The sequence below is a fragment of the Petromyzon marinus genome, chromosome 8 (genome assembly GCF_048934315.1).
Source record: "Petromyzon marinus isolate PM22_M1 ecotype Great Lakes invasive population chromosome 8, UKy_Petmar_22M1.pri1.0, whole genome shotgun sequence".
In the NCBI taxonomy this organism is placed as follows: Eukaryota; Metazoa; Chordata; class Hyperoartia; order Petromyzontiformes; family Petromyzontidae; genus Petromyzon; species Petromyzon marinus.
In genome coordinates, this window is record NC_133674.1 from 6,495,058 (window position 1) to 6,522,726 (window position 27,669).

The 27,669-nt window shown below is 50.1% G+C and overlaps 1 protein-coding gene across 13 annotated transcripts in view; it reads right to left on the reverse strand.

Annotated features, from left to right (window-relative positions):
• Positions 1-268: 268 nt before the first annotated feature.
• Positions 269-27,669, reverse strand: part of LOC116940167 (uncharacterized) — a 56,697-nt gene continuing 29,296 nt past the window's right edge. For 10 of the 13 annotated variants that reach the window (XM_076065560.1, XM_032949519.2, XM_032949520.2 and 7 more), the window contains 8 exons: positions 24,575-24,650; positions 22,778-23,180; positions 20,938-21,018; positions 7,238-7,321; positions 6,139-6,255; positions 5,615-5,684; positions 5,010-5,041; positions 269-4,449 (listed from right to left, as the gene is read on the reverse strand). In XM_076065560.1, coding sequence (XP_075921675.1) covers positions 3,430-4,449; positions 5,010-5,041; positions 5,615-5,684; positions 6,139-6,255; positions 7,238-7,321; positions 20,938-21,018; positions 22,778-23,180; positions 24,575-24,650 — 1,883 coding nt within the window. In that variant the 3' untranslated portion in view covers positions 269-3,429. The remainder of the gene's footprint in view (positions 4,450-5,009; positions 5,042-5,614; positions 5,685-6,138; positions 6,256-7,237; positions 7,322-20,937; positions 21,019-22,777; positions 23,181-24,574; positions 24,651-27,669) is intronic. The other 3 variants (XM_032949522.2, XM_032949523.2, XM_032949521.2) reach the window with 3 other exon arrangements.

Below are 27,669 nucleotides of genomic sequence, written 5' to 3' on the forward strand. Positions count from 1 at the left end.
AACAATCCAGTCACCCACGGGGAGACAGAACACGCAAATATACAGCAGGCGTCAGGGTCGGGATCGAAACCACGACCTCGTGTATACCAGGCGTGGTAGTTAACATATCGCCACTGCATCTTGATTGAGGGGCTGTCATAACGACGCATTAATGCGTTGGGGTTTGTGTTGTCATAGTGAACATGGAGAAATGCATTTCCATTGTGTGCTTTCCAACAATTGCCAACACAAACAAAATGTTATACACATGAGCAGAACTGCGTACGAGTGAAATTCAGACTTTGACATTTTTATTTTTTCACAGGTGAAACTTTAACCATTGAACGTTTTTTTTTTATCCGTACCAACAATCAGCAACACCTTCGCATAAAATCAGTTAAGAGTGTTTTGAACCTTGTATGGAGGGAATCCCGTAAAAAACATAAAACACCCATCACATACTACTGGAAAAAGATTAAAATGTGCAGCTACCCACTAGACACAAAAAAGCACTGCTGCTGATACAAAGAACGGGTAACAAAGAATGGTAGTTTAAAAAAAACCCTACACGAGCACAACATAGTTTATCTCCTCCCTTTGTCGGCTGCAAGAAGTGCAACCGCTCTCCCATATTGCACAGGCGTACCACAAATAACTATCGCCGCTGCACGTGACTGGCCGTAGGGGGTTATCCGCTCCAGTGTGTGTGCGCGCGCATATGTGCGTGCGTGGCGAGTGGTAGCGTACCGGTTGGCGCGCTGCGTTACGAACCCGGCGACCGGGCTTCGATTCCCCGCTCACGGCCAACGCCAGTGACAATTGTCTGAACCGGTGCTGGGCCTCCCCTGGGTCGACTCAGCCTTAAATAAGTACCTGGTGCGATGTGTAGCAAACATCGCCACTGGTTAGACAAAGGCGGCCGGGCGCGCGGTGCCGGCCAGCGCGCGCGCGTGCACACACACTCACATCCCGTGGGGAGAGCGCGTGCGGGATGCGATTCCGGTGTCTCATCAGCGTGGGAATCACTCGAGAAACTCTGCACGCGCGTGCCCGCAACGCAAAGCGCGCGTGCACACACACGCACGCACGCACACACACACCGCGTGCACAACGATGAGAAGAACACTGAAGAGGTTGGCCACCATCGGGCACACTTGGGAGTTGCTTGGCAACGAAGGGATGTCACAGCACCCCGCTTGAAGATGCCTCCCCGCAAGCGCTGTGGTGATAACATCAGGAGCTGGGGGGAGGGGGGGTCAGGACTCCTGTACGGAACATCCCTTGCGCGTGGTCACTTTACAAAAGAGATGCAAAGTTTCCTCGATTGTTATATTTGTACATTGATGTTTTTGTGGTTTTTAACACGTTCACAGTTGTTACATTTCGGCTGCATGTTAAAGCTTCCGTTACATTTCACGCGTTGTGACGAGGCCAGAGGATGCCTCGAATGCACGCGATGCTTGTGCATCGCGGGCTGGACATCCGTGTTTGCGAGCGGCGTTTTATAATTTGTTCTGGAAAAGCATGCGGCTAGACCACGCCCACCCCTCCCATTGTAATTAAATCTATATTTGCCCTCAAAGAGACCAACCACAACACACCCCATAACATCTGTTCTTGCCCACAGTACTTCATCAAGTAATTCAATGCACGGTTTTGCTTGTTCACCTATGGCTTAAAATATTAATAAAATATCGCTGCGTAACAAGCGAAAAACAATTCGCCGTGGAGTGATGCGGTGCGAGACCCAGGCAGCCGTACATATTCGCACACGAGCATCGCGATCCACAGTGCGCTTACTGTCACTCAAAAAACGTACCAACAAAAATGACTCTCAAGTGGGCCATATTGTTTTACATATTGAAGCCACCTGTCCCGCACAACCAACTGGAATCGGCGTTTATCATTCGTTGCAGCGTTATGTGCCAACAGGCGCACGCGCGCGCGCGCGCGCGCGGGTCGAAGATGCGAAAGATTCACACTTCGTGATCACAGCACGGAAGGTGGAAGGCGTCGCATCTCAAATGTCCAGGGACACAACCGCGTGCCGCCATCCCAGACAGACAAGACAGCCGCTCGTCTGCATCCAACCCGAGCGGCTTCGGCCCAAAAGAGCGGAGAAAAGTGGACCTTACACGGGGCAACGTCGCGCGCAATATATATTTAAGTGCAAATAAATAGGCGTCGTTGCACTTGCGCACGCAAACACGTGGGGACGTCAGACCCACACGCGGTGCGGAGCGCGCTCAGGCCGTGGAGATATGGAGGAGTTCGCCACAGCAACAACATTAACATTCTGCATCTCAACCACAAGCGATGGCGGTCGTGCTGTACACACGTTTTCGGGTTGTACAGCGCAATGTTCGGCACGGCCACGTGCTCGGTGGGACCTTGTTCAACTCCTCGGTTCCTCAACAAGCTCCCCGGCACATGGAGAATCACTTTGAGAACTGATGGAGCTCCCAAGCACGTGGAATGAAACGTCGGACATCAAGACGAACAATGCGCAGTGCAGCCTGAGAATGCCCCATAGAGTGATGAGTGAAAGGTTCCACAGAAACCCCCCCCCGCCGGAATCGAGCAACTACTCCCAGCTCCTGCCGCTGTCCACCCTGTACCACCACAATGCTGTTCTCCGATTGGCCACCTCCAGCCAAGCCTCTCCATTACCGCCTCCTCCACCCCCCTCATCAATGTAAATTGCATTGTGCCCACACAACAAGTAGATACCAAACAAAAACAATCGTTTACAGTCATTAGAAACCCAGTGTAAGAGTGTTTACTTATCCTGTACAATACAATGGAATGTGCAATATTTTGAGATGTACCCTTAAAGAAACGTGGATTTTTTTTTTATCTCATATATACATTCGAGTCGCCCGATGCATTTTAAAGTAATTCCTGTCACTCGACGTTTTTCCTATACGGAGTCTTCCAGCACTCGCCCCTGTTTGATAACGCTTGGAAAAGCACAAGTGTTTAAAAGGTCTTCTTCTATTCACGCCATCAAAATGTCCTTGGACATTTGTCTCAAGAAATAATATGTACAAAGAGTTTGGGTTTTTTCGTTTAAGAATACACGATGCATTCAAGTGGCGTGGGTACGTGCATGTATTTGTTTGTGTTTCTGAACCACAAATCTACTTTTTGGAGAATTCAACTTTCTAACCTCTACTGCGTTCCGTGTGTGTGATATAATGTCGAAAAATTTACACCTTATGTACACCACATAAAGCAGGCCACCGCTATGGCTATTGTTATTAATGTGGTACTCATAATCTGTGTGTTATTGTACTTTATGTATTGTGCATTAAAGTAGATCACTGCCCTTCTTTTATGTATCGTATCAACAAAAATCAATATCCCCAATAAACAGCTCCACAAAAAAAACAACCTTCATTCCCATGAAGGTAAAGAGAGAGAGAGATTACAAAAAAGGCATCTGGAGAATTAAACACTGACAACAAAACCGGGTTTGTCTTGAGCGATAAGTTGACAGCAATTTCCTTCTCCAGACACCGCAATACCCGAGCCGTTATCTGCAATCTCGCCTTCGGAGCAGACCCATTCCGCTAAGTGCCCCGGGAGCGGTGATGAGAAGCACCTCAAGTCCCCTCCTCCTCTTCCTCCTCCTGCCATGGGGATCGACGTCAGGTGACCCAGTCCTCGCATCTGGTCGCACGGTCGCCCCGTTTGGCTTTGCCATCCGCTCGTCGGTTCGTCCCGCCGCGGGCCAGGAAATCTGTCCTCCGAACCGTCAACCGGTTCGCCATTCCCGGTCGAGGCACACAGGCCTGGCGCGGGGCTATCGAGGCGGCCGCTACCGGCGGCGCCGGCCGCGAAGTCGGCGCGTTCGCCGCGCCCGTCGCCCACCGATACCCAGGCGGCGTGCCTCCGGAGGTCGACCGGCGCGTCGTCGACGCCGTTCTTCGCCCCCGCCGTCCGGGACACGACGGGGGCAATTCCCGCGCGGAAGCCTTCGACCGGCCCGCCTCGTGCGGGGTCGCACGAGCCGACCGGCCGGCTGCTTTCACCCGGAGGCCGTGCCGGCGCCGCCTCGCTTTCGCCCGGCGCGGCGGAAGCCGAGGCGGCGCAAGGTCCGCAGCGAGACTGCGGTTCAAAGAACCGCTCTCGCGGGCTCGCGCAAGACCTGCACTCGCCCGAGTCCTTTGCTCTCGCCGTTTTGCCGTCGCGATCAATAAGGACGCTGCAGGGCCCACAGCGGTAAAGGCCGTCGGATGCGTGCTGCTGCTGCTGCTGCAGCGACCGGGACAATTCTGCAGTCGCGACGAGTTCCGTTTTGACGAGTAGGTCCCCGACGCGTCCAGAGGATTCGTCATGGGAAGCTTGAAAACGATCGGCAAACTGGAGGTCTGGCCGAGCTGCCTCACTGGGGCCCGCGGATGGCCGTGTGGCTGCCAAAGTGGCCGCTACGCTGGCCACTGTGTCTGTAGTCGGGCGGCGGCACGTCTGAAATGAAATAAAATCAATAAAAAAAAACTTTAACACGGCCACTTTTTTTGGTGTGGAAAAAAACAGTTTTCTTTCATCGTTAAAAACTAAAATAAATAGACACTGTCTTGGAGGAAAAAAAGTCGATGTGCAAAAAATAAAACGTACAGCCAAGTTATACTCCACATGAGCTCCTATTTCTATTGAGAAAAAAAAGGATAAAAATATATATCCGTCGGCAAGGCTCTTAAATTAATGGGATAAAAAAAACGCCTCAGGTTATCTTAGTTAAACTTAATAAGAACAGGCTATAAATTAACCTGGCTTTCGTATGTAATCCAATTTTCTGGTATCAGAAACAAAAAACGGCCCATTACGCATGATTTCACACTTGCTATCATCGACTCCGCAATCCAGGCGGGGTAAGGGGGGCAACAACACAGGGGACAATGGTGGGTGGCAGGGGGGTGGTGGGTGAGGGGGGGGGTGTGGCAGGGGGGTGGTGGGGGGATGCACACCGCATAAACCCGCGCGCGGACATCACGGCAAAACTAAGCCGAGGAGTGCAACCGCTTTACCTTGTGCACTCGGACTGCGCTGAAGAAAATGGCTGGAAGGGGGGAGCGGGGAAATCGGCAGGATTACACGACAGGAGGAGGAAAAACAAAAGGTGGAGAACAATGAAATGAGAAATAAACCAGCAGCAGCGGCAGCGGCAACGCAACACGGATAACAACAACAAAAACCGTCGAGATGAGGAGTCCGAACATTCGTCTTTCTTCTTCACAAGTCCCATCGACGACACTCAATTAGGCCCGCTCGCGCGAGCCGCCGGTGGCGTCTAATCGCCACGCTGACACGCCTGGCGGCTTTGGTGAAGTCAATCAATTGTGGCAGCTAATTTCACCTCCTGAAATCACTCCAGACCCGACCGTGCCATTTTCGTCCCCTCTCAGGTGAACCCACTGGGGCCAACTTGTGGCATCGTTTGTTTTTCTTTTCCGCCCCCAACCCTCCTCGCCCGCCCCCCATTTTATTTTAATCGCCGAGTAGAGTGGGGGGGGGGGGGGGAGAAACGGAGGTGACGGCTGTAAACATTAAATACAAAAAAGACCACAGAAGGGGGACAGAGAGAGAGATAGGAAGGTGGGGGGGGGGGGAGTGATGCTGCAGAACCACTCACTCTGCTTGTCTGGACGCGGGCCTCGTGCCGTCCGCACAGGCAAAAAGGATTTGCGTGGCCCCGTGGCCTTCTGACGGCGGCACGATTTGATCAAGTCAGAGGAAGCAGGGCAGGAGGAGAAAAAGGAGTTACACAGGAGCAGCAACAGAAGAGACTTGCAAACAACAAGGGACGAGACGCTTAAAGTTAAGTCACCTTCAAGGCTCCTCTGAGACGCGCAGAGGCAAGAAAAGAGGTTTGGCTCGAAGCACCAAGGTCCAGAATAAACCCTTTCTCGCGTGGGCCAAGCTATCAAGATTACGGGGGTCAAGGCTTACTTCCAAGATACCACCGCAACGAATGTTAACACGGGGCACGACAAACGCTCAACTCTGCACACTCGAGGCAGGTGCCCCCCGCCCCCCTCCTGCCCTGCAAGATAAACAAGTGTGAACAACTGTGGTGGTTGTCTCAACGGTCGCGGTGTTTTTTTTCCCCTTCGGGTTTTTGGGACACGTGGACGGACGAGAGCGGAGGTCACGCACGTTCGCGGGCTGCGTGGGCTCGGTGGTTTGGGTCCCGCGCTCGGCGCGAGGGGGCCGTGACTCGAAGGAGCTCCCCGCCGCGACAGACGCCGATCTTCCGTCCCTGCCTCTCTCCTCCTGTCAGGGGCGACAACAGTCGTGGGCGTGGGGACACTTGGAGCAAAGCGGCTGGCATTCGTCAAAGGGGACAGCAATCGCCGGCAATAGGAGCCGTGCTCGTGATTTATTTTTGTTCCACCCTGCGCGTGATGGCATTCGGTGTCACCTTTGATCGATTCACTTGGAACGTTGAGCCGCCGCCGCCGCCGCCGCTCCCGAGCTCTACAAGTAATGGATCCTCTTCGGCTATTAAGAGGAGTTCTCGTGACTGCCCTGCGCCCGGCTACGACATGACTTCAGTTTGTCTTCCAAGCTGTAATTGTGTCTTTTTTTTATTTTACGTATGCATATACAAATGTGTCTAAAAGTTTTCGAACGTCATTTTTCAAGTATTTTTTTTATATTAAAGTGCGCGTTATTGCCATTATAATTCAAACACTACGCCGCACTGGCTCGTGGGATCATGGGATGGTGTAGTGGTCCGCATGCTAGCCGCTGGGCTAGTTTGTGCCGAGTCATCTGTTTTATTTCTGCCGCCACCCAAGTGCCTCTGCTTTTAGAGCAGGCATTAAAAACCTGTGATAAAAACAGGTAGACTCACGCCACATTGAATGTAGATCTCATAACAAATTGAGAACCACTCACAACTACAACTATCTCAAGTGTATTTTTTTTCAAGGTTGCACCACTCGTCCGTCGTCTGACGTTTCGCTCCAATTTTGCGGAAGCTTCTTCAGGAAACTCCGTCCCTCTACTTAGGCTCCTGAAGAAGCATCCGGCTTGTGAAGCGAAACGTCGGACCTTGGGCTGAACAACAATCGGCTGAACCTGGAAACGTGTCGGACAACTGTATGTGAAACCCGCTCGTGTTATGTAACTTACAGATATTTTTCTTATGAGATCAACTGCGAAAATGTGTGAGGATGCATCTCGGAGGATGCCCACCTGCTGAAGTAGGAACATACGTTTGAGAGGAGTCAAATCGATGCGCGGCACTCACCAGCTCCACCTGCAGTCGCTCGATCATCATCTCCTGATCTCGGACTTTGTCCCGGAGTCGTTCCATCTCCTCCAGTAGCAGAACCTACAGACAGCAGCACGTCGCCATGGACAACGTTAAACCATCATCACGTGAACTCCGGGCCATCCTCGCAGCTGCGGCTTTTGGCCGGCCATCGAACAAAGATGGTCATTACATCGTGCGCTTTCAGATGCACTTCCGCGGTAATCTGGAACGTACTTCCTTCTGATATTAGAAAGTCACTGGAGCTATGCATTATAAAATCCAGATTTCAAACTCATTTCTTTAGAAGTGCTGTTTGTGTTTAGTTTGTTTTCCTTCCCCGCACTCCCGATTAGCACGGTTGGCTACGTACGGTGAGGGGGGAAGTTCAACATACATACATGTCACCATGTCTGTACCACTACAACCATCCTGCAACTTTGTTCACAAAGGCGATGTTACCGAAACTCATGCACTTTGTGCAGTATGCTGTGTGCGCCTTGGGATAAACACGCTTAGGCAAAATGCTGCCCGTACCGACATGAAACTTGAACAAACGTACGTCCCGGTTGTATGAACTGTGGAGGAATACGAAGGTTGAAAAAGTATGAGCGCCAACTCTCGCACGTGGAGCGAAACGTCGGACGTCGTGCCAAAACAACACACGGTACGACCAAAAAATAAAACATCGGATAGCTGTTCAGCACGAACGTGAAAACCCACATGGACATACCGACTCCGACTCCTTCACAAAAACTCTGGGCCCCACGCATTCGACGGATCAACGGCCGCACGTTATTCTTAGGCGCACTCCACAAAGCGGGCACGTAGGCATTTCACGAATTATCCGTTTAGTGGGACAGACTCGTGCTCTCTTTCGTAGACGCAGCCCGTTCGCTCCGAACCAATCGGCACGGCGAATCCGCCAGCGATGAACCAGGTGGCGACGCCCGTGTACAGTTCGCCGCCTACTTCAAAACATTGCAGCAGCTCTTCACAATTCCTGACTGCACGCAAAACCCCGCTTTTTCTAACCATGACGTGCGCGTACAGCCTCAGTTCGTCAAGGCATTCTTTCAAAGGAGACCATCCTACTTAAAACTATTTTGTTTATTTTACCTAAGACCCGGAGATTCCCCCGTATAGCCTTTAACGGACTGTTAGGGTAAGTGCCCGCTAGTGAGCGCATATGAAGGCAGGCACAACACACGAGGAGTCGGATGGACGAAACAACGCCTGGCCACCTTTGTCTCCCCAGTGCTGATGGTTACATTTAAGGCTGAGCCGACCTAAGGGGAGGCCCCAGAACCAAATCAGATATTTGTCACCGATGTTGGCCGTGAGAGCGGGAATCGAACTCGGGTTGGCGCTCCCATACGTACACAGGCAGGCACTCGCGGGCAACCCTAGTCCCTGACCACTCTGCATGCAGGGCACAATTTCTGATACGCTGCTAACAACCAGACACAATTACTGCGTACTGTGTAAACAAGCCCCTGACCTGCACATCAGCAAAACAAAATTGATGTTTCACAGACGGCTGTAGAGGACATGTCGGAGCCACTTAGATGAAATAATTGACAAAACCAGGAGCCCAAATTTTCCATGAATTGGAGGCAGCTGATCTGCTAAGGGCATCCGTTGGCTGCTGTTCAACTCACAAAAATATCCCCCCACCCCCTCGCTGCCCCCCCCCCACCGCCCTAACCCCCCCCACCGCCCTAACCCCCCCCCCCACCGCCGTAACCCCCCCCCCCCGCCGCCCTAACCCCCCCCCGCCGCCCTAACCCCCCCCCCACCCGCCGCCCCCTCCTGCAAATAGGCTGGAGCCAAAATAATTTTCCAAATGGGTAGCCACCAAGATTCTAGGTTCAACGGCGATATTCAAGATAATTGTCTCAATTTTATTCATGCACGCTTGTTGCGTTTGCGTAAGCATTCGTCAAAATATCAAGCCTTCATATTGGCTGGGCAAACCTCTGTGAAAGTCTACGCGAGATTTGATTCACCACATAGAGCCCATCCGCGTTGCAAGTAGCAACAGTTACGAACCATAATCAGCCATGCGGCTGCACCGCCTGCACACTCGACGACGGCATCGCTACTGCGCGGTCGAGCAAACCCCACCAAGCCACGGATCCCCTTCGCAGCCGCGTGCAGCACAAAACCGCAAAGACAACCCCTTTTGTTCGGCCGAGATCAGAGCCAAGGGGACAGACACAGGGCCGCGACAGGCGGCGGCTCCTTTGCCTTGCGCCAAGCTCGGAGCGGACGGATTTTCCTCTATTCGCACGGCGGCCGGGCGCGCGAGCGTTGGCAGGGCAAAGCGGCGACCGTGTCACGAGGGCCCCGCTAATGGGGCAGCCCGTCGCAGAGCAGAGGCGGAGCGAGAATTTATAATTGCTGAACTATCGATTCCTCGCATCGGGGGCGGAGGCGCCGGCCGGCCGGCCGGTCGGCCCGGCCGACCGACCGACCGCCTGCGGCAAGGCGTATTAGCGCTCTACGCTGCTGCTGCGGTGGTTGTGTTGACCGTCTCAACGGAGCGCGATTCTGCCTGGCCCACCTCGAGCAACACAGCGGAGCCAGTTCGTGAAGCCGGTTCGAGGAGGATGGTCTAAGTTGGGCGGACGGAGGCGCGCCAATTGTTTTATGTGCCGCGCTGGGAGATCGAATCGGACCAGCGACCTCCGCATTACGCCGTCCAGAGTGGAGCCAATGGAGGTTCATGTAAAAGAGCTGAAGGTAAAAAAGGTAAAAGGTACAAAAAATGGTAAAGGTTCAACTCTACAATTGTTCGCTCATGCCACCGCTGGCAGAAAGGGCGTCCACTAGAGGGAGCTCTCGAGGGCATCTGTGCCTCCTCTTCTACGCTGACCAAGGGGTGCCAATGGTGGCGAGGTGTTCACTACCTCACCTGGTATACAGGAGGTCGTGTGTTCGATCCCGAACCCTGGCGCCTGGTATACATTTTGAGTTTGCTTGTCTCTCTCCCCGTTGTTGCGTGGATTTTTCTCCTGGTCCTCCGTTTTTTTCCCTCCACATTTAGCATCTACATGCGTTCACGAGCATTTAGCTGCCATAAAATCCACGTGATGATAAGCCACTTTGTTGAGCTAAGTGGCCAGATCACTTCTGAAAAAGAGATACAGCGAGGGAAAAAAGTATTTGATCCCCTGCTGATTTTGTATGTTTGCCCACTGACAAAGAAATGATCAGTCTATAATTTTAATGGTAGGTTTATTTGAACAGTGAGAGACAAAATAACAACAAAATCCGTAAAAACGCATGTCGAAAATGTTATAAATTGATTTCATTTTAATGAGGGAAATAAGTATTTGACCCCTCTGCAAAACATGACTTCGTACTTGGTGGCAAAACCCTTGTTGGCAATCAGAGTAGTCAGACGTTTCTTGTAGTTGGCCACCAGGTTTGCACACATCTCAGGGGGGATTTTGTCCCACTCCTCTTTGCAGATCTTCTCCAAGTCATTAAGGTTTCGAGGCTGACGTTTGGCAACTCGAACCTTTAGCTCCCTCCACAGATTTTCTATGGGATTAAGGTCTGGAGACTGGCTAGGCCACTCCAGGACCTTAATATACTTCTTCTTGAGCCATTCCCTTGTTGCCTTGGCCGTGTGTTTTGGGTCATTGTCATGCTGGAATACACATCCACGACCCATTTTCAATGCTATGGCTGAGGGAAGGAGGTTCTCACCCAAGATTTGACGGTACATGGCCCCGTCCATCGTCCCTTTGATGCGGTGAAGTTGTCCTGTCCCCTTAGCAGAAAAACACCCTCAAAGCATAATGTTTCCACCTCCATGTTTGACGGTGGAGTTGGTGTTCTTGGGGTCATAGGCAGTATTCCTCCTCCTCCAAACACGGCGAGTTGAGTTGATGCCAAAGAGCTCCATTTTGGTCTCATCTGACCACAACACTTTCACCCAGTTGTCCTCTGAATCAGATGTTCATTGGCAAAATTCAGACGGGCATGTATATGTGCTTTCTTGAGCAAGGGGACCTTGCGGGCGCTGAAGAATTTCAGTCCTTCACGGCGTAGTGTGTTACCAATTGTTTTCTTGGTGACTATGGTCCCAGCTGCCTTGAGATCTTTGACAAGATCCTCCCGTGTAGTTCTGGGCTGATTCCTCACCGTTCTCATGATTATTGCAACTCCACGAGGTGAGATCGTGCATGGAGCCCCAGGCCGAGGGAGATTGACAATTATTTTGTGTTTCTTCCATTTGCGAATAATCGCACCAACTGTTGTCACCTTCTCACCAAGCTGCTTGGCAATGGTCTTGTAGCCCATTCCAGCCTTGTGTAGGTCTACAATCTTGTCCCTGACATCCTTGGAGAGCTCTTTGGTCTTGACCATGGTGGAGAGTTTGGAATCTGATTAATTGATTGCTTCTGTGGACAGGTGTCTTTTATACAGGTAACAAGCTGAGATTAGGAGCACACCCTTTAAGAGTGTGCTCCTAATCTCAGCTCGTTACCTGTATAAAAAACACTTGGGAGCCAGAAATCTTTCTGATTGAGAGGGGGTCAAATACTTATTTCCCTCATTAAAATGCAAATCAATTCATAACATTTTTGACGTGCGTTTTTCTGGATTTTTTTGTTGTTATTCTGTCTCTCACTGTTCAAATAAACCTACCATTAAAATTATAGGCTGATCATTTCTTTGTCAGTGGGCAAACGTACAAAATCAGCAGGGGATCAAATACTTTTTTTCCCTCACTGTATACAGCTCGCTGGGCCTTATCTAGTAAAATAAAAAAAAATGTTGCAGTTTAGTTTAATTCATCTTGAAAGAACTGAAAGAGCTCACACTTGACCCCAACACATGGGGCCTGCTGACCGCCTGCTTTGTACACAATCTCATATTGCTGCGTGGACAGAGTTGGGGGGTGGGAAGGGGATATTGAAAAAACATGCACCGGCTTTTTCAACTGCAATGCCGGGAGGGGGAGGGGTTGGAATTGAACCGTCGAGTTGTGGATCGCACGTCCTGTGTGCGCTAACCATTACACCGCAAGCTAATGGAGGCGCCGCAAGACGTCGGTCGATCGATGTTGTCCCCTTCGACCGATCTCGCACGCCAGTTAAGCTCGTTTTTGCGGGATAATGGAGGTGACGCGAGATGGCACACGCGCGGCTTCGCGAGGAGATCGCGCTCGCAGCTCGGTCTACATTTAAACCCTTATTAGAGCACGGCTGCCCCCAAGCGTGAACATAATGTTCGGTGTTTCGTTCCACTCCGGAGCTTCATCGCCACGGGACAACCCGATAAGACACGCCGGAGAGCTCGTCGGCACAGCCACGAAAACCTACGCAGTTTGTTTTGCAGAGCACCTGTGATTGACTGTTTCAGGGCAATGGATGTGGGGTTGGTGGATGACATCGTGCATGACTGATTCTCAATCCGCTGCGATGCGAGGTGGTGACTAAGTGGGTTAGAAAATTTAAACGCTAAAAGGTGCACATTCGCAACGTGTACACGTTTCCTTAGATTCAAAGTGGTGGGAAACCATGGATAAGCAGGAAGGCAACCAGTAGCGGTGACAATAATTGCCCATGCAATTATTGTCACCGGGCCTAACCGGGTGTTTGGCCCACTCCATTCATTACTGATTTTGCATGCGAGTACCGGAGAAAGGAGAAAACCCCATGCTTGCGAAGGTGGGGGGGGGGGCAACACTCAATCCCCGTACAATGTGAAACTTCTTTCATACCGTATGTAGCCAACCGCGCTAATCAAAGGTGCGGGGGAAGAACAAACTAAACACAGAAAGAAGTTTTAAAGACATCAGTTTTCTATCAGTCAACAGGGCAAGATCGATCGACGTTTTACGTCACCTCCATTAGCTACAAATAGAAACAGATGGAGGTGAATCCACTCACTGTTCTGCCATCTGCTGGCGAGCCAGGTTTATGGATCCTCGACACTTAACGGAGAGGGAGTTTCACGACATCAGTGAGATCCACCAGCGCTCACCACCGCAGCGCTGGATTTATACAGCAGTGCGTAGCCGCAGCCGCCCGGGCTATCGGACTATTTTTACGTATATTCACGAGTGCCTATTTCTCTGGTAAATATTCAATCAGGAATTAGCCAAACATTACACACAGGACCGGCCTGGAAAGAACCCTCGAAACTCGTCGCAGCGTTTCTCGACGAGCGTAGAATTTCCGAAAAATTATTCAATTGCCTATGCTTCAACGGGACGAGTACGCTTCCCATAATTGCTTTATTTCCCCCCAGGTCTCCCCTTGCAAGAGGCTGTTCGGCTCGACGGGCGCTTGGCTGATCGCGGAGCGCACGAGCGAGCGAATGAAACGTCGGAGAGCTGCGCGGACGTTGACGACGTGAACGCAGGGGCAGCGAGAGCGCTCGAGAACGACCGCCGCCCTCCCTCCGAAACGAATGCCAACAAACAGGAGGGTCGTGCTCGACGCCAACGAGCCGCTTCGACGGGGGGGGGGGGGGGGGGGGGGGGGGGCGTTGCAACTCGTTTCAATTTCAGGAGTCCGTGCACGAGGGAATAAAGTGTTCGCCGCATCGTTCCATTGTGTCGTGATGAATAAGCGCTGTCAGCGCGGCGATAATGTATCGTGTGCCACTAATGCGCCATCTCCGGTTTGTGTCACCGCAAACGCCCATCGGCGCAACCGTTCGCAACATCCGGCAGCAGCAGCCGGCACCCTGAATTTTAAAGAACGCCAACCGTGAACGTCTTTGCCAATGGGCGCTTCTTCTTCTTCTTCTTCCTCTTCCTTTTCTTCCTGTTCTTCCTCTTCTTCCTCTTCTTCCTCTTCTTCTTCCTCTTCTTCTTCCTCTTCTTCTTCCTCTTCTTCTTCTTCTTCGTCTTCTTCGTCTTCTTCTTCTTCTTCTCCCAAAATCGTCTCCAATTTAGACATTGTTTTTTGTTGTGCATGCAATATCGTGTTTGTGTAGACTTCATTGGAAGTTCTCTATTAATCAATTTATTTTCCACGAACAAAGCAGAAGCATTGAGCAGCAGAATGTTAACGATGATGGCGATGACAATGGTGATATTGTACTGTAAGCACATGCGTGTGTGTCTGTAACTTATAAAATACAGTGAGGGAAAAAAGTATTTGATCCCCTGCTGATTGTGTACGTTTGCCCACTGACAAAAAAATTATCAGTCTATAATTTTAATGGTAGGTTTTTATTTGAACAGTGAGCGATAGCACAACAAAAAAATCCAGATAAACGCATGTTAAAAATGTTATGAATTGATTTGCATTTTAATGAGGGAAATAAGTATTTGACCCCCTCTCAATCTGAAAGATTTCTGGCTCCAAGGTGTATTTTATACAGGTAACGCGCTGAGATTAGGAGCACACTCTTAAAGGGAGTGCTCCTAATCTCAGCTTGTTACCTGTATAAAAGACACCTGTCCACAGAAGCAATAAATCAATCAGATTCCAAATTCTACACCATGGCCAAGACCAAAGAGCTCACCAAGGATGTCAGGGACAAGATTGTTGACCTACTCAAGGCTGGAAAGGGCTACAAGACCATTGCCAAGCAGCTTGGTGAGAAGGTGACAACAGTTGGTGCGATTATTCGCAAATGGAAGAAACACAAAAGAACTGTGACTCTCCCTCGGCCTGGAGCTCCATGCAAGATCTCACCTCGTGGAGTTGCAATGATCATGAGAACGATGAGCAATCAGCCCAGACCTACACGGGAGGATCTTGTCAATGATCTCAAGGCAGCTGGGACCATAGTCCCCAAGAAAACAATTGGTAACACACTACGCCGGGAAGGGCTGAAATCCTGCAGCGCCCGCAAGGTCCCTCTGCTCAAGAAAGCACATATACATGCACGTGTGAAGTTTACCAATGAACATCTGAATGATTCAGAGGACAACTGGGTGAAAGTGTTGTGGTCAGATGAGACCAAAATGGAGCTCTTTGGCATCAACTCAACTCGCCGTGTTTGGAGGAGGAGGAATGCTGCCTATGACCCCAACAACACCATCCCCACCGTCAAACATGGAGGTGGAAACATTATGCTTTGGGGGTGTTTTTCTGCTACGGGGACAGGACAACTTCACCGCATCAAAGGGACGATGGACGGGGCCATGTACCATAAAATCTTGGGTGAGAACCTCCTTCCCTCAGCCAGGGCATTCAAAATGGGTCGTGGATGGGTATTCCAGCATGACAATGACCCAAAACACATGGCCAAGGCAACAAAGGAGTGGCTCAAGAAGAAGCACATTAAGGTCGTGGAGTGGCCTAGCCAGTCTCCAGACCTTAATCCCATAAAAAATCTGTGGAGGGAGCTGAAGGTTCGAGTTGCCAAACGTCAGCCTCGAAACCTTAATGACTTGGAGAAGATCTGCAAAGAGGAGTGGGACAAAATCCCTCCTGAGATGTGTGCAAACCTGGTGGCCAACTAAAAGAAACGTCTGACCTCTGTGATTGCCAACAAGGGTTTTGCCACCAAGTACGAAGTCAAGTTTTGCAGAGGGGTCAAATACTTATTTCCCTCATTAAAATGCAAATCAATCTATAACATTTTTGACATGCGTTTTTCTGGATTGTTTTGTTGTTATCCTGTCTCTCACTGTTCAAATAAACCTACCACTAAAATTATAGACTGATCATTTCTTTGTCAGTGGGCAAACGTACAAAATCAGCAGGGGATCAAACACTTTTTTCCCTCACTGTAGCACCCTCCCCTCCTGTTTCGTGAACCCTCTTCAACTTGCGAGCGAAAGGAGAGCGCATGGCGGACACGGCTCCTCACGAACGGTGGGTAATTATCCAGCGCGAGCGGGCACACGGAGCCAGCAGCCGCCCCCCCGTAACAGAATGAGACGTCCGCCCGTAGTCCGTCCCACCACGAGTAATTTAGTTCCCCGCCCGCCCTCCCTCCCCACCCAGCGCAAATAAATAAATAAACGTGCGGAAATGACTTCCCGAGATGAAGTGTCAGTCACGTTCCACGAAAAGGCAGCTGCCGCCTTTTCAACACACGGGGAGAGAGGGAACGGATGGGGGGGGGGAGAGAAGCGACCGAAGCCTCTTTCTCTGGGAGGTCCAGCTCCTGCTCGCCGTGACGCTCCCGAGATTCGTGAGCAGGGGGGGGAGGGGTGGTGGTGGAGGGGGGAGGAGGGAGGGGGGGGGTGTGTGGAGGCGGGGGGGCTCGCACATGTGAGCACAGTAGATGTGAACTTAAGTATGAAACGGACAGGCAATTTTACAGGCGAATTACATTATTTAATTGCTTGAACCGACCACGGCCTTCAGATGCGTTTACCGTGTTTAACAGACATTACAGAAAGAGAGAAATATAAAAAAAATGTTAAACTGGTATGCAAGAAAATGTGAATTATGAGGGGGGGGGGGGAAGGGGGGTTTCCACGAATGTAACGACCAAAGTGATCAAACCGGTCATTTTTACTTGCATAAATATCTCCATTGAAAAGGCCAAGAACGTAGTAAATATAAATAAATGGCATTAAAAAAAAAACGGTTTACTTGTGCGTCACAGTGGAATATTGAATCGAGTTTATTGAGCGTTCAGTCAATATATCAGAGCATAGGACAGCTCATCACGGAATCTTAAAGTGAGCAGCGTATTTTATCCAAATGACGCAGCACTGTCAAAAAACGGCTTGCAATAATTTTTACAAACCAGACAGTGGTATCATAGCGGAAACCAAAAGTGTCGGCATCATTTGTGCTTTCACCACTGGACACGGTAATGCGGTAAAGAGCACCCGCACGCATGACCGCGTCTCTGTGCGGGACTCGCACTCCGCGTCAATGCAGGGGGAGCTGCACGCACGAGTCTACTTTCTAAGAGTTCCACGTGTGTCCGGCAAGCACCACCCCAGCCGATGATTTCAGAGGAGGAGGAGGTGGGGGGGGGGCAAATTCTTTTGCATCGTAATACAAAGTCACTGACTTTGGTTAACAAGACCGATGACCGAAACGTGCACCGCCGACAGCTCTCGGACGTGTTCCCAAGTTGTTGGGCGCGAGGTTCCGACGTTTTACTCCACGTGCTGCGAGCTTCTTTTTGTAACCGAACTGCCAAACGCGAGATGAATGCGAAACCGAACAAAAGTGTTGGGGCCCCGCGGAACATCACCCTGCAGGTGTCACCGCCGAAGTGTGCTGGCATCAAACGGAACGACCGCCGAACCCTAACAACGATGCCTGCGGGGGAAAAAAATAATTAAATAAACACTTCTCCAGTCACCTTCTGGCTCTGCCAAGCATGCTGACAACACGTCTGAGGTCCACCCCGACCCGCAAGCAGCGGCAGCAGGTGCGCACTTACAGCAACAAAAAGAAACGCTGCGCTGTAATCTCTCTGCGAACAGATTGCGTCAACGTGAAGCTGGGGGACCGCCGACCGGCCACTCATTTGCCCGCGCTCGCCACGACCGTGCCCTGGCTTACCCCCCCCCCCCCCCTTACTCGGCTGCTCTGTGACCGGCGAGGTTCAACGTGCCCGGCACAGGGCCCCGGTGTGTCGCGGTGCTCTCGTGCCGACAAGAATCCTGGCGCTTAACGAGGGCAAAGCCGGCGCAGGGCAGCGAGGGCTGCCTGCCGAGGAAAGGATTAATTTCTCGCTCGGTGTTTGACGCATCAGCATCGTATTCCGGGAGGTGCCACGTGATTCATTAGCCACGGCCACGGCGACCACATCAGAGATCGGTGCCAGACTGGAGCATATTGGCAGAAGACAGAGGAAAGTGGAAACAAATGATGACATTCGCAGTGGACACCTACTACGGGCTATCTGCCCATGGATGATGATGATGATGGCGATGGCGAGCGGAATACTGGATGATGTGGTGTGCCAGGCACGGAGATATTCCCAGGATCAACACAACCCGGAAAGATCCGGATACAATTAAGCCCTGCTGCCCGCGTGCTCAAGTGACACTTCGCAAAACCGCTAAGTGCATCGCTTGCTTAGCCAATCGCGGTTCACCGTCACGGGGATCCGATTCAGGTAGTTCATTCACTATCCCCGGAGCGTGTTGCAGGAAAATATGTATCGAGCTCGTACGGAAGTTTTTGATCAACGTGTTTCCAACAATAATCCATCTCCTCAAAGTGGCTTATTGTTCGTCACGTTTACAGTATATTAACCCGATTGTTGCATGAGAACGATTGACTTTCTTTCACTTAATAATGGCTATGACAGTACTGTTTCATGAAACTAACGTTGTACGAATTAACCATTAAAGATGTTGCTCCTTTGCACACAAGCAAGTTTTTTCGCACTATATCGATGCTGAATATAACTGCATGGGTTCGCATCATGGCATTATACATTTGAATAGAATGTATATTTAAGATAACATATAATGCTATGTAAGTGAAGCATGGTCAAAATAACCCCCGTAACCAACAGCGTGGCGAAGGTCTTCAACCAGCGGAGGACCGACAAAAGGGTCACCACGCGTGCGCACAACGCCGTTGCTAAAGATTGCTGTAAATGTCTACTATATCGCAGAGAATGACAGTCACTGGAAGGTGGACGGAGATCGGTTTTGAGAGACACACCCCAGGGTTAACGGCTTTGCCGATCTTCCCCTCGCAGCGCCACCAGTCGTCAGGAAGAACTGGCGTTGGGTGGGGAGGGGTTGGAAGGGCTGGCGCCTCGCTTGCGCACTCTGCTAGCGCGGCAGCTCCGCTCAGCGAGCAGCTGATGTCGCCCCCTCGTGTTTTCATTTTCCCGCCCGCACCGACTACAATGAATATATACCCACAGATATCTGCTGCCAAGAAAAATTTGGTGAAACCTAAAGTTGAAAATATCGTCTCGCCCGTCAGCGGTTACATAATTTTATGCTCTATCGGAAATGAAAAAAAAAACAAATAAATGTAAAATCTTCACAATATTACGTCGAATATGCTTAACAGCGTTACTGAATTACAAAAACCGTGGCAGGCGACTTTTTTTTCTCTTTCCGCCCGCAAATGGAGATGCAATATTGATTTAATCAGTCACACACAGACTTCGTGATAATATTTTCATGAAATTACGGCATAATGGTTGTAAATGAGTCGAGCGAAAAAGAGCGCAGTCAAATGTGAAACATTAATAGGAGCCCTAATGGGCACGCGTTGGCGTCCGCCGGGATTTAATGGCAACTCAAGACACGCGCATTCAGCGTTCGACGGCCCAGATAGAGACTAAAAGATGCGGTGCTCTTTTCAATTCCCAAGCACTGTGACCAATTGGAAATGACAAAATGCATTGTCCATTAAGGATTCTTCACGATCCCCCTCTCCGCACAGCTCGAGTGAAGCATGACGTCATCTCGCAAATGCACATCCATTCCCGACGCCCCAATGTCAGAGTCCCGCCGTCCCTCTCGCTGCAAGGAAATAATTTGCCCGGGAGGGAAAGCTCTCCGTCTGTTAAATACTGCATCATGCCAAGCTCCCGTCTCGTTTTTTTTTTTGGTAGCGAGAATTAATTTAAAAAATGGAAATCACTGTCGGTACCCCTGCTCGCGAAATGAAGCCACTAAAACATGTGTGACGGCTGGCGTTTTAATGCATTATCGGACGGATTGAGGTGGCTTTTTTACATCAAAAAACACGTATTCAGACACACAATGTTACATCGCGGCCGACGCGCGCAAAAGGTAATATTTGTTTGCGTATTCTGCAGGGCGATCCATTTCGAGATACACCAACTGACTTGTGATCTAATGATCCCCCTTCTTGCCTACATCAGGCGATTGAATAATGCGAAAGCGATGGCTCCATATATGATAGAACAGAGTGCTTCAATGGCCTAATACGTTGCATCGATACCAAGATGCAGGACGGTCACGGCTATGCGCCGCTTCTCGGTGGCTGTCCCAACAGTCTGGAACGCCATCCCTCTGCACATTCGCAGCATCACCTCAATTGTCTCCTTCAAGAGACACTTACAAACTCACCTCCACAACCTCGCTTCGAAGAACAAAACGCAAATTTGCGCGCGTTACAAATTGCATTATTATAATCGGTGGGAGACATGCGGTGGCTTTGAAATAATAATATCTCCCTATTATTTTATTGGGGGTGCCTCTGAACGGGTGGCCCTGTACTAGGGTGTACCACGTATTAAAGGCCGTGACGCTCGGTGCTCTGGCGTTTTAATGTTCCACTTGCTCGCGCTTCTCGGCAAGATGAGGAGACAAAACCAAACAAGAAAGCAAGAGGGGCGCGCACGGGGACGATTCTTACGGCAACTCCACAGACAACAGGGAACTCACGGAAACAACCAGAGAATGCGAAAAGTAAATGGCAATAATTGCAGCCCCCCCCCTCCCCCACCCACTGAACGGCGTTAACGCCGTGCAAGACCAACGATCGGGTGCGCGCGCGATACCGGGAAGAGAGCGGCGACGGCTTCAAGTGCAATGACGGGACGACATTGTGTCACCGAATGTTAAATTAGAGCCCACTGTACACGTGTCATTTTAAATCAATAACGCCGCCTTCACCCCCCCCCCCCCTCCCTTATCCGTTACCACACAGCTACAGCGCAGCACACCGGAATCTGCGTCTCCCATCCACCCATCTCATCAGTGAGGTGCATGTATATAGCATCCCCCATCAACACCCTCCCACATTGCCATCACCGCCCCCCCCCCCCACCGCTCCCAGTGTGTGAAACGTCAACCCTACCTGATCAATGCAGTCGGCCTCCTCCTTCCCGCCGGGGAACGCCGGCGGCGGAGTGGCAGGCGTGAGGCTCACATCCGAGTCCTGGGGACGGGGATGGGCGGAAGCGAGTCATCGATTCGGGGCCCCCATCGAGCGCCGCGTTCAAACGGGTGAACGTGCGCGCGGACGATGCGTTGGCTCTGGCTGCCGATCGCCACGTATGTATGTTGAACTTCTTTGGCACCGTATGTAGCCAACCGTGCTGATCGGGGGTACACGGAGCACATCCAGCTTGGTTGTTGCCCGGCAGATGCGGCGTCTCCCCCGATTGCTTTGTTTTTATTTCAAGAGCCCAAGCGGGGCGAGTGACCTTTTAAGTTTACAGGCACGCGTAAAGTAAGCAACAGTGATAATTCACAGCCACCTTTTGTCGACCCACCATTGGATGAGTTCCTCACCAAGCTGTGTGGGTGATGGACAGTGCGGAGCGTTGAAATAAAAAGTAAACGTGACTGTGTATCGAGTTTGTTCCTGGCCTACTGTCACTTAACCCTACCCACAATGATCAGAGGGATGATATTTTGATTATTTAAAAAAACACCAGTGGCATGGGAGGCTTTCATCCATTGATGGACTGGGAATGGTTGGTGGCGCAGTGGTAATGCTTGCGTCTCACAGCAAGGAGGGCCTGGGTTCGGTTCCCGACTCTGTGTGGACTTTGTATGTTCTCCCCCTATTCTGCATTGGTTCCCAACGAGTCCCTCAGTTGCCTCCCATAGCTAAAAACACATTCACACGTTGTAAGTGGAATTGGGCAAATATCCCAATGCTCAAATATTACCTACAAATTTACTCAACTGGGATTGGCACACAGCGGCATCCTCATCATCATCGCCAGCCTACGGCAAACACACTTGGCAGTAACTTCCTAAACTGAGTGAGGCTTTCCTGGGCAAACAAGGGCAAGTAAATAAAAAATATATATTTGTATTCTTTTTTTACTGAGGAAGTGCCTGCAATGCCGCGAATGTTCTGCTCAGAGCACAGTGGGTGCTTTGCGGTAGCCGTTTTCTGTCTTGAGCGTGCACGCGCGTGGCATGACAATACCGCTCAGCGGCCAGCACGCAGCCGGGGCCTGCCCGGCGGAGATCATCGTTTCACCTTCATCTCTGGGCCGCCTCCATCCATCCCCCACCCCCCGTGTTACATGAGATGAGGGTCAGAGCAGAATAAGATGTCAAGCTGTGTGGAGAGGCCAACCGAGATCAGAAGAGATATATAAATAATAAGACATCTGTCCGCTGCGGAAGAACAAAACGCCAAGTGAAAAATAAACTGCAGCATCAGTATTAAATTGTCAAGAAAAGATATCCAACCTAGGGCGGGTTTCACAAAATGTTCCGCAGAGATGTCTGGCCATATATTAGGGGATGTGTGAACTACTTATGGAAAAAATATAATCAAGTCACTTGTTTTTCTTTAAAAAAGGCAGTATTGGATAAACGATCGTGGACCCGATGTGTTCTGCATGGACGTCACTAAGCGTGACGTCCATGCCAGCTTAAGTGTACTTTGGGGCCAGGTGTATGTATGCATGTTGAATTTCTTTCGCATCGTACATAGCCAACCGTGATAACCAGAGGTGTGGGGGACGGACAACGAACTAATTAAAACAAGCAGAACATGCCGTTCTTTATATATCATAATAATAATAAGTTGTTGCTCTTGGTCAATCAACTGCTAGTTGAAGGCTTCCTCAAAGCCGTGTGGGTTGTAGCGGTGTGGGTGGTCGTGGGACAGACCCAGGTGCTATGGGTTTAACGCAACCCCAACACGGCGGCACCAGCGAAACAAACATCACCTCATGTAGCACTCTCCGCAAGCGGAACAGCATCGTCTTGAGCGCCGTGCATTCGGCCATTATGTGCCTGTAGGTGGTGCCACGCTGCTCGGGGCTGCAAAGGCCCTCCTCCGACGACCAGGGCAGCTCGAGGGGGGAGCGGGGGTGACGGCTAGCCACTCGCGACGGGGGGCTCCCTCCAAGGGGGGGCAGGGAGCAGCCGTGGTGGCGCACGCTGGGGGAGCTGGGCGGGGGAGCGCCGTTCCCGCCGCCGTCTTCGGGGGTGGCCGGCGACGGCGAGGGAAGGAGGGAGGTCAGGTGGCTTGCGTGGGCCGAACTCGTACGCTGATGCGGAGGCCCTGCGGGGTCCGGCTGCTCCGCTCTCTCCGGCTGCGAGCACTCAGAGCGCGTCCGGGTGCGGCCCCTGCGCGGGACGGCGACGGCGGGAGGAGGGAGGAATTAAACGAAACGAGGAAGGCGCCACGCAGCTCTTCGAAGGCCGTGGGCGACGCTCGCATCACCGCCAGCGCCGACCTCTTTTCCTGCATGCAAGCCGACGCCTTTGCTCACTCGCTCGCACGGCAACAGTGGCTCTTTGATCTCATCTGTCGCAAATAAGTGAATGAAATATAGCCGAGGTTTGTTTTCAGTCTCCAGAAAGACAAAGATCTTCTAGGAAGCCTCTGCCGGCTGCCACGGTGCTGTTAGTGAGCACTTTCTCAGGCTGGCGCAGCACATAAGGCGGGTGATGTGGCCACCGCCACGCCTGGCTGGCTTTGTCTCCCCCAGTGCCAATGTTTACGAACCACACCAGTCACGTTGAAGAGAAACAACAAAATAACAAAATATATATAAAACAATAAAAAATTCTCACGACGTTTCGACCATAACTCAAACGGTCATCATCAGGTGTGTCGGTTTGATGATGACCGTTTGAGTTATGGTCGAAACGTCGTGAGAATTTTTTATTGTTTTATATATATTTTGTTATTTTGTTGTTTCTCTTCAACGTGACTTTACCGAAAAAACTAAGAATATGAATTACTGCAGTCACGAATGCTTTAAATCAAAATTTGAACCACACCAGGTTGAGTTTAATGTTGAGTTGACCTAGGGGGAGAGCCTAGGAAAAGGTTCGGATATCACTCGCCACTGATGTTAGCCGTGGCTGGTAATCAAACTCTGGTTGACGGGTTGATAGCGCAGTGCGCAAACCGCTGCGTTATCGCGCCCCACATACGAACAGACACAAAGATAAAGATCCCCCGTTTAGCCTTGAACAGATTGTTAGGGCAAGTGCTGTTAGCGAGCACGTATTAAGGGCAGCACTGTGCCCAAGAGGGCGAGTTGACCCTGCACAATGCCCGGCCACCTTTGTCTCCCCACTGCTGATGTTTACACACCGCACCAGGCGCTCTTTTAAGGATGAGTCGACATATGGGAGGCCCAGGAACGGTTCAAATATTCACCACTATTATTGGTTACGAGCGGAAGCTGAAATCGGGTCGCGAGGTTCAAAGCGCAACGCGCTAGCCACTGCGCGACCGCTCTCGCGCAATACATAAAAGACAGACGCACACACGCATTCACACATGCACGCACACACGCAATACAATATCCCATCAATACAGTCGTGTCTACAGTGATCAACGTGATGAATGAGCATGTTAATTTAAATTAGGCAAATATGGAAAACATTTCCACAGGCTTCATCGTTGTCATAAGCGAGAATATTAAGTGGCATATTAATACATGCATATGAAAGGATTGAGCAAAAAAATATTACAGATGGTAATTCGGTGTAATTAAGTCGGAAACCTTTGTGCGTTCTCTGTCCAGCGCTGGAGATTCAGTTGCCGAATGTCCCCAGGGCTTTGCAGCGGCTCAATGCCACCTGGAAACAATGGCACAGCCACGGCGAGCATGAGGCATGAAGGAAAAATGACAATTCACGTGATTTTGCAAGATCTAATCCGGGAACAATTCTCCGCTGTTTAATGACAACAAAAGCGCACACCGAGCACACCCAGCGTCCGTTGCGTACGACGACAGTTGTTAGCGTTGTCATACAAAAAAAAACAGATGAGTGTAAATATAAACATTTTCCAACACTTTTTTTTTTTACTCAAATCTCTATCGAGCACCCTGATAATGCAGCCAATTCCATCGTTTCTTGGCCCCTCGGAAAGAGATTTATTAATAAGCGTGCACGCACGTGCAGGGTGCTGACGGAAATATGGTGACGAGGCAGAAAGCTGACGAAGCTAATCAGCAGTGCCAGTCACGACAAGGAGTCTGGAACCAAGTTGGTTCACGACGTCCGATATTTGTCCAAAGCATAAAGTTTAAATCCACAGCCAATACCTCTCAGAATGCATTTGCCGAAAGAGGGTGGTGGAAAAGGCTCCCAAAGCTAGTGCAGTGACACAAAGTCAGTATTACACGCATGCACAAATAGCGCCACGTATAAAAGCGGCCCATTAGCACCCGACGCTTATATTCGCCTTGCGTTTTTTCCCCCCCCCCACATTTAATTCTGCGCGGGCTACTGGCGCCTGCATCGTAAGGCGACGAATCCGACGGGAAAGCTCACAGAGCGGCGTGGCGGCCAGACGTGTCAGAGAAGAACGGCATGTGGGGGGAAAAAAATCCTACAGGTGGCCGCTTTATCCTTTAAGGGGGCGCACTTTCTCCCACACACTCTGCAAGATGTTGAGCGCCACGGTGGCGAGATGTTAACTAACTCGGCTGAGAAAGGTAACATCTCTGATGCCTATTTATTTGGAGTTTGCGGTGTCTCTCTCCCCGTGGTTGCGTAGATTTTTTTCTCCGGGTCCTCCGCTTTTTCCCCTCGACATTTGCAATCAACGTCACGCGTTTAGGAGTATTTGGCTGCTATATATTTCCACGTGATAAGCCACTTCATGGAGCTATCAACTGTGGCCAGGTCACTTCTGAAAAAGAGCTATATAGCTCAGTGAGCTATACAGCTCAGTGAGCTTAAAGGTCGAGGTCTGAGCGTGGCGGTGTTCCACTCCAGCGCTGTCCTCGAGACAGCCTGATCCCTTCACCTGATGAAGGCTGCTTGTGTTGTGGCCGAAACGTCGTGAGAATTTTATTGTGTTATTATATTTTATCAATTTTATTATTTTATTCTCATTCTACGTGACTTTACCGAAAGAACCAAAGAAGATGAATCCTGGCAGTCACGAAAGCTTTAAATCGAAAAATAAAAATCGTAGTTAGTTTAGTGTGTCGCAAGACAGTTTTGAAGCGATAATTTTTATTTTACTTCGGCTCAATCAAATGTATTAAAAAACAAATGTAATGACGGTTTGTTTACTCATGCAGTCCATTGCTAAACAGACAGGTGGAGCCCATCGGCCTGTCATATCTAATACCATTTGAGGAATTATTCAGGGACTTCAGAACAAGGATAAGGCAGAGGGTGTTCCAGATGTCCGCCTTGAAGTCACCACTAGCACCGCGAAAGTATAAAGTTATCCCAGAGGGGATAACTATGGACATCATCAAAAAAGTGAAACCAGCCTCTTGGTTCAAACTTAGAGGAGGTATTTATGAAATGTTTACTCAGCGATGATAGTGCCTTCATTTTAGTCTGATGGCCTCTATGCTATGGGAAGGCTCTCATCCAGAAGTGGATTGACACAAGTAAATGATTGTTATTAATGATTCAAATTAATCCCTTGCAATGCGAATCGGGACAACGCAATTACATTCGAAACCTTTGTTAATTTCACACCGTGAGTCTTCATCCAGATAACATTAAACAGAACGAGGATAATAGTTTTTATGTAAATTTAATTGTGATTTATTGTCACATGACTAAGAGGCATCCCTGGGCCCATAAGCCGAGCTCCGTTTGATATAACCATTTCACCTAAGGGGATATTTAATTTTCTGAACCGTCGCTATTAATAAAGAGACTATGGACAATTATAGAAAAATAATTAAGAGCGAGTGCCAGCCTAATCATTTGCTGTAGGACCCGAGGAAACATCACTGTGGGGCATCTGCCAGCTCCATAGCTGCTGCTACCACTGCTGTTACTACTACCGCTTCTCGAAACAAAGAGGGAAAACGGTGGGAAATATCTTCCACCCGTTCCAAAAATAAATGTTCTCTTGAGACGAAGAGCCCTGTGAAATGAGCTTGGGCCTGAAACATAGCAACGGCTGCTGCCTATCTCTCCTATTTCAAAAAAAATTATGATCAACGCGTCCGTCAATACCACTGTGCGGCATTAACAGAAAACTATGTAAATAATAGGCGACATTTCAGGCAATGGCCCATATTTCCTCTCCACTGTGGAGGAGGTAGTGGGTTCAATCCCAACCCTGATGCCTGCTGTATATTTGAAGTTTCTCTCCCCGTGGTCGCGTGGATTTTTCTCCGGGTCCTCCAGGTTTTCCCTCCACATTCATAATCAACAGAACACATTTAAGAGTATTTCGCTGCTATAAATTTCCGCATAAGCCACTCTGTTGAGTTATCATTTGTGGACAGGTTTGCTTATGAAAAAAGAGCTACATAGGCTCAGTAGAGGGCCTTACCCGGTAAAATAAAATAAAAATTGCGAGTTATTAGCCGTGAAAAGCTATTCAGAGGAGCATGGTGGCACGGTGGTGAGTGCAGAGAGGAACCGCCAGGGAGAAGACTGGGCCACGTGCCCCACCACGCGGGGCCACCGCGCAGCAATCTGTTGACCTTCTTGTTGGAAAACAAATCAGTGTTAATCTGCCCCAACGCCGATCTGACAGGGAAGTTCGTAGCAGCATTCCTTCATGGGATTTGGGACGGTAAATCAATTCAATTAATCAAAGGATTGAATTCTGTAAATCGATATCATTGATGAATTAACCTTCCATTTGAATTAACTCTTTCATCCATCT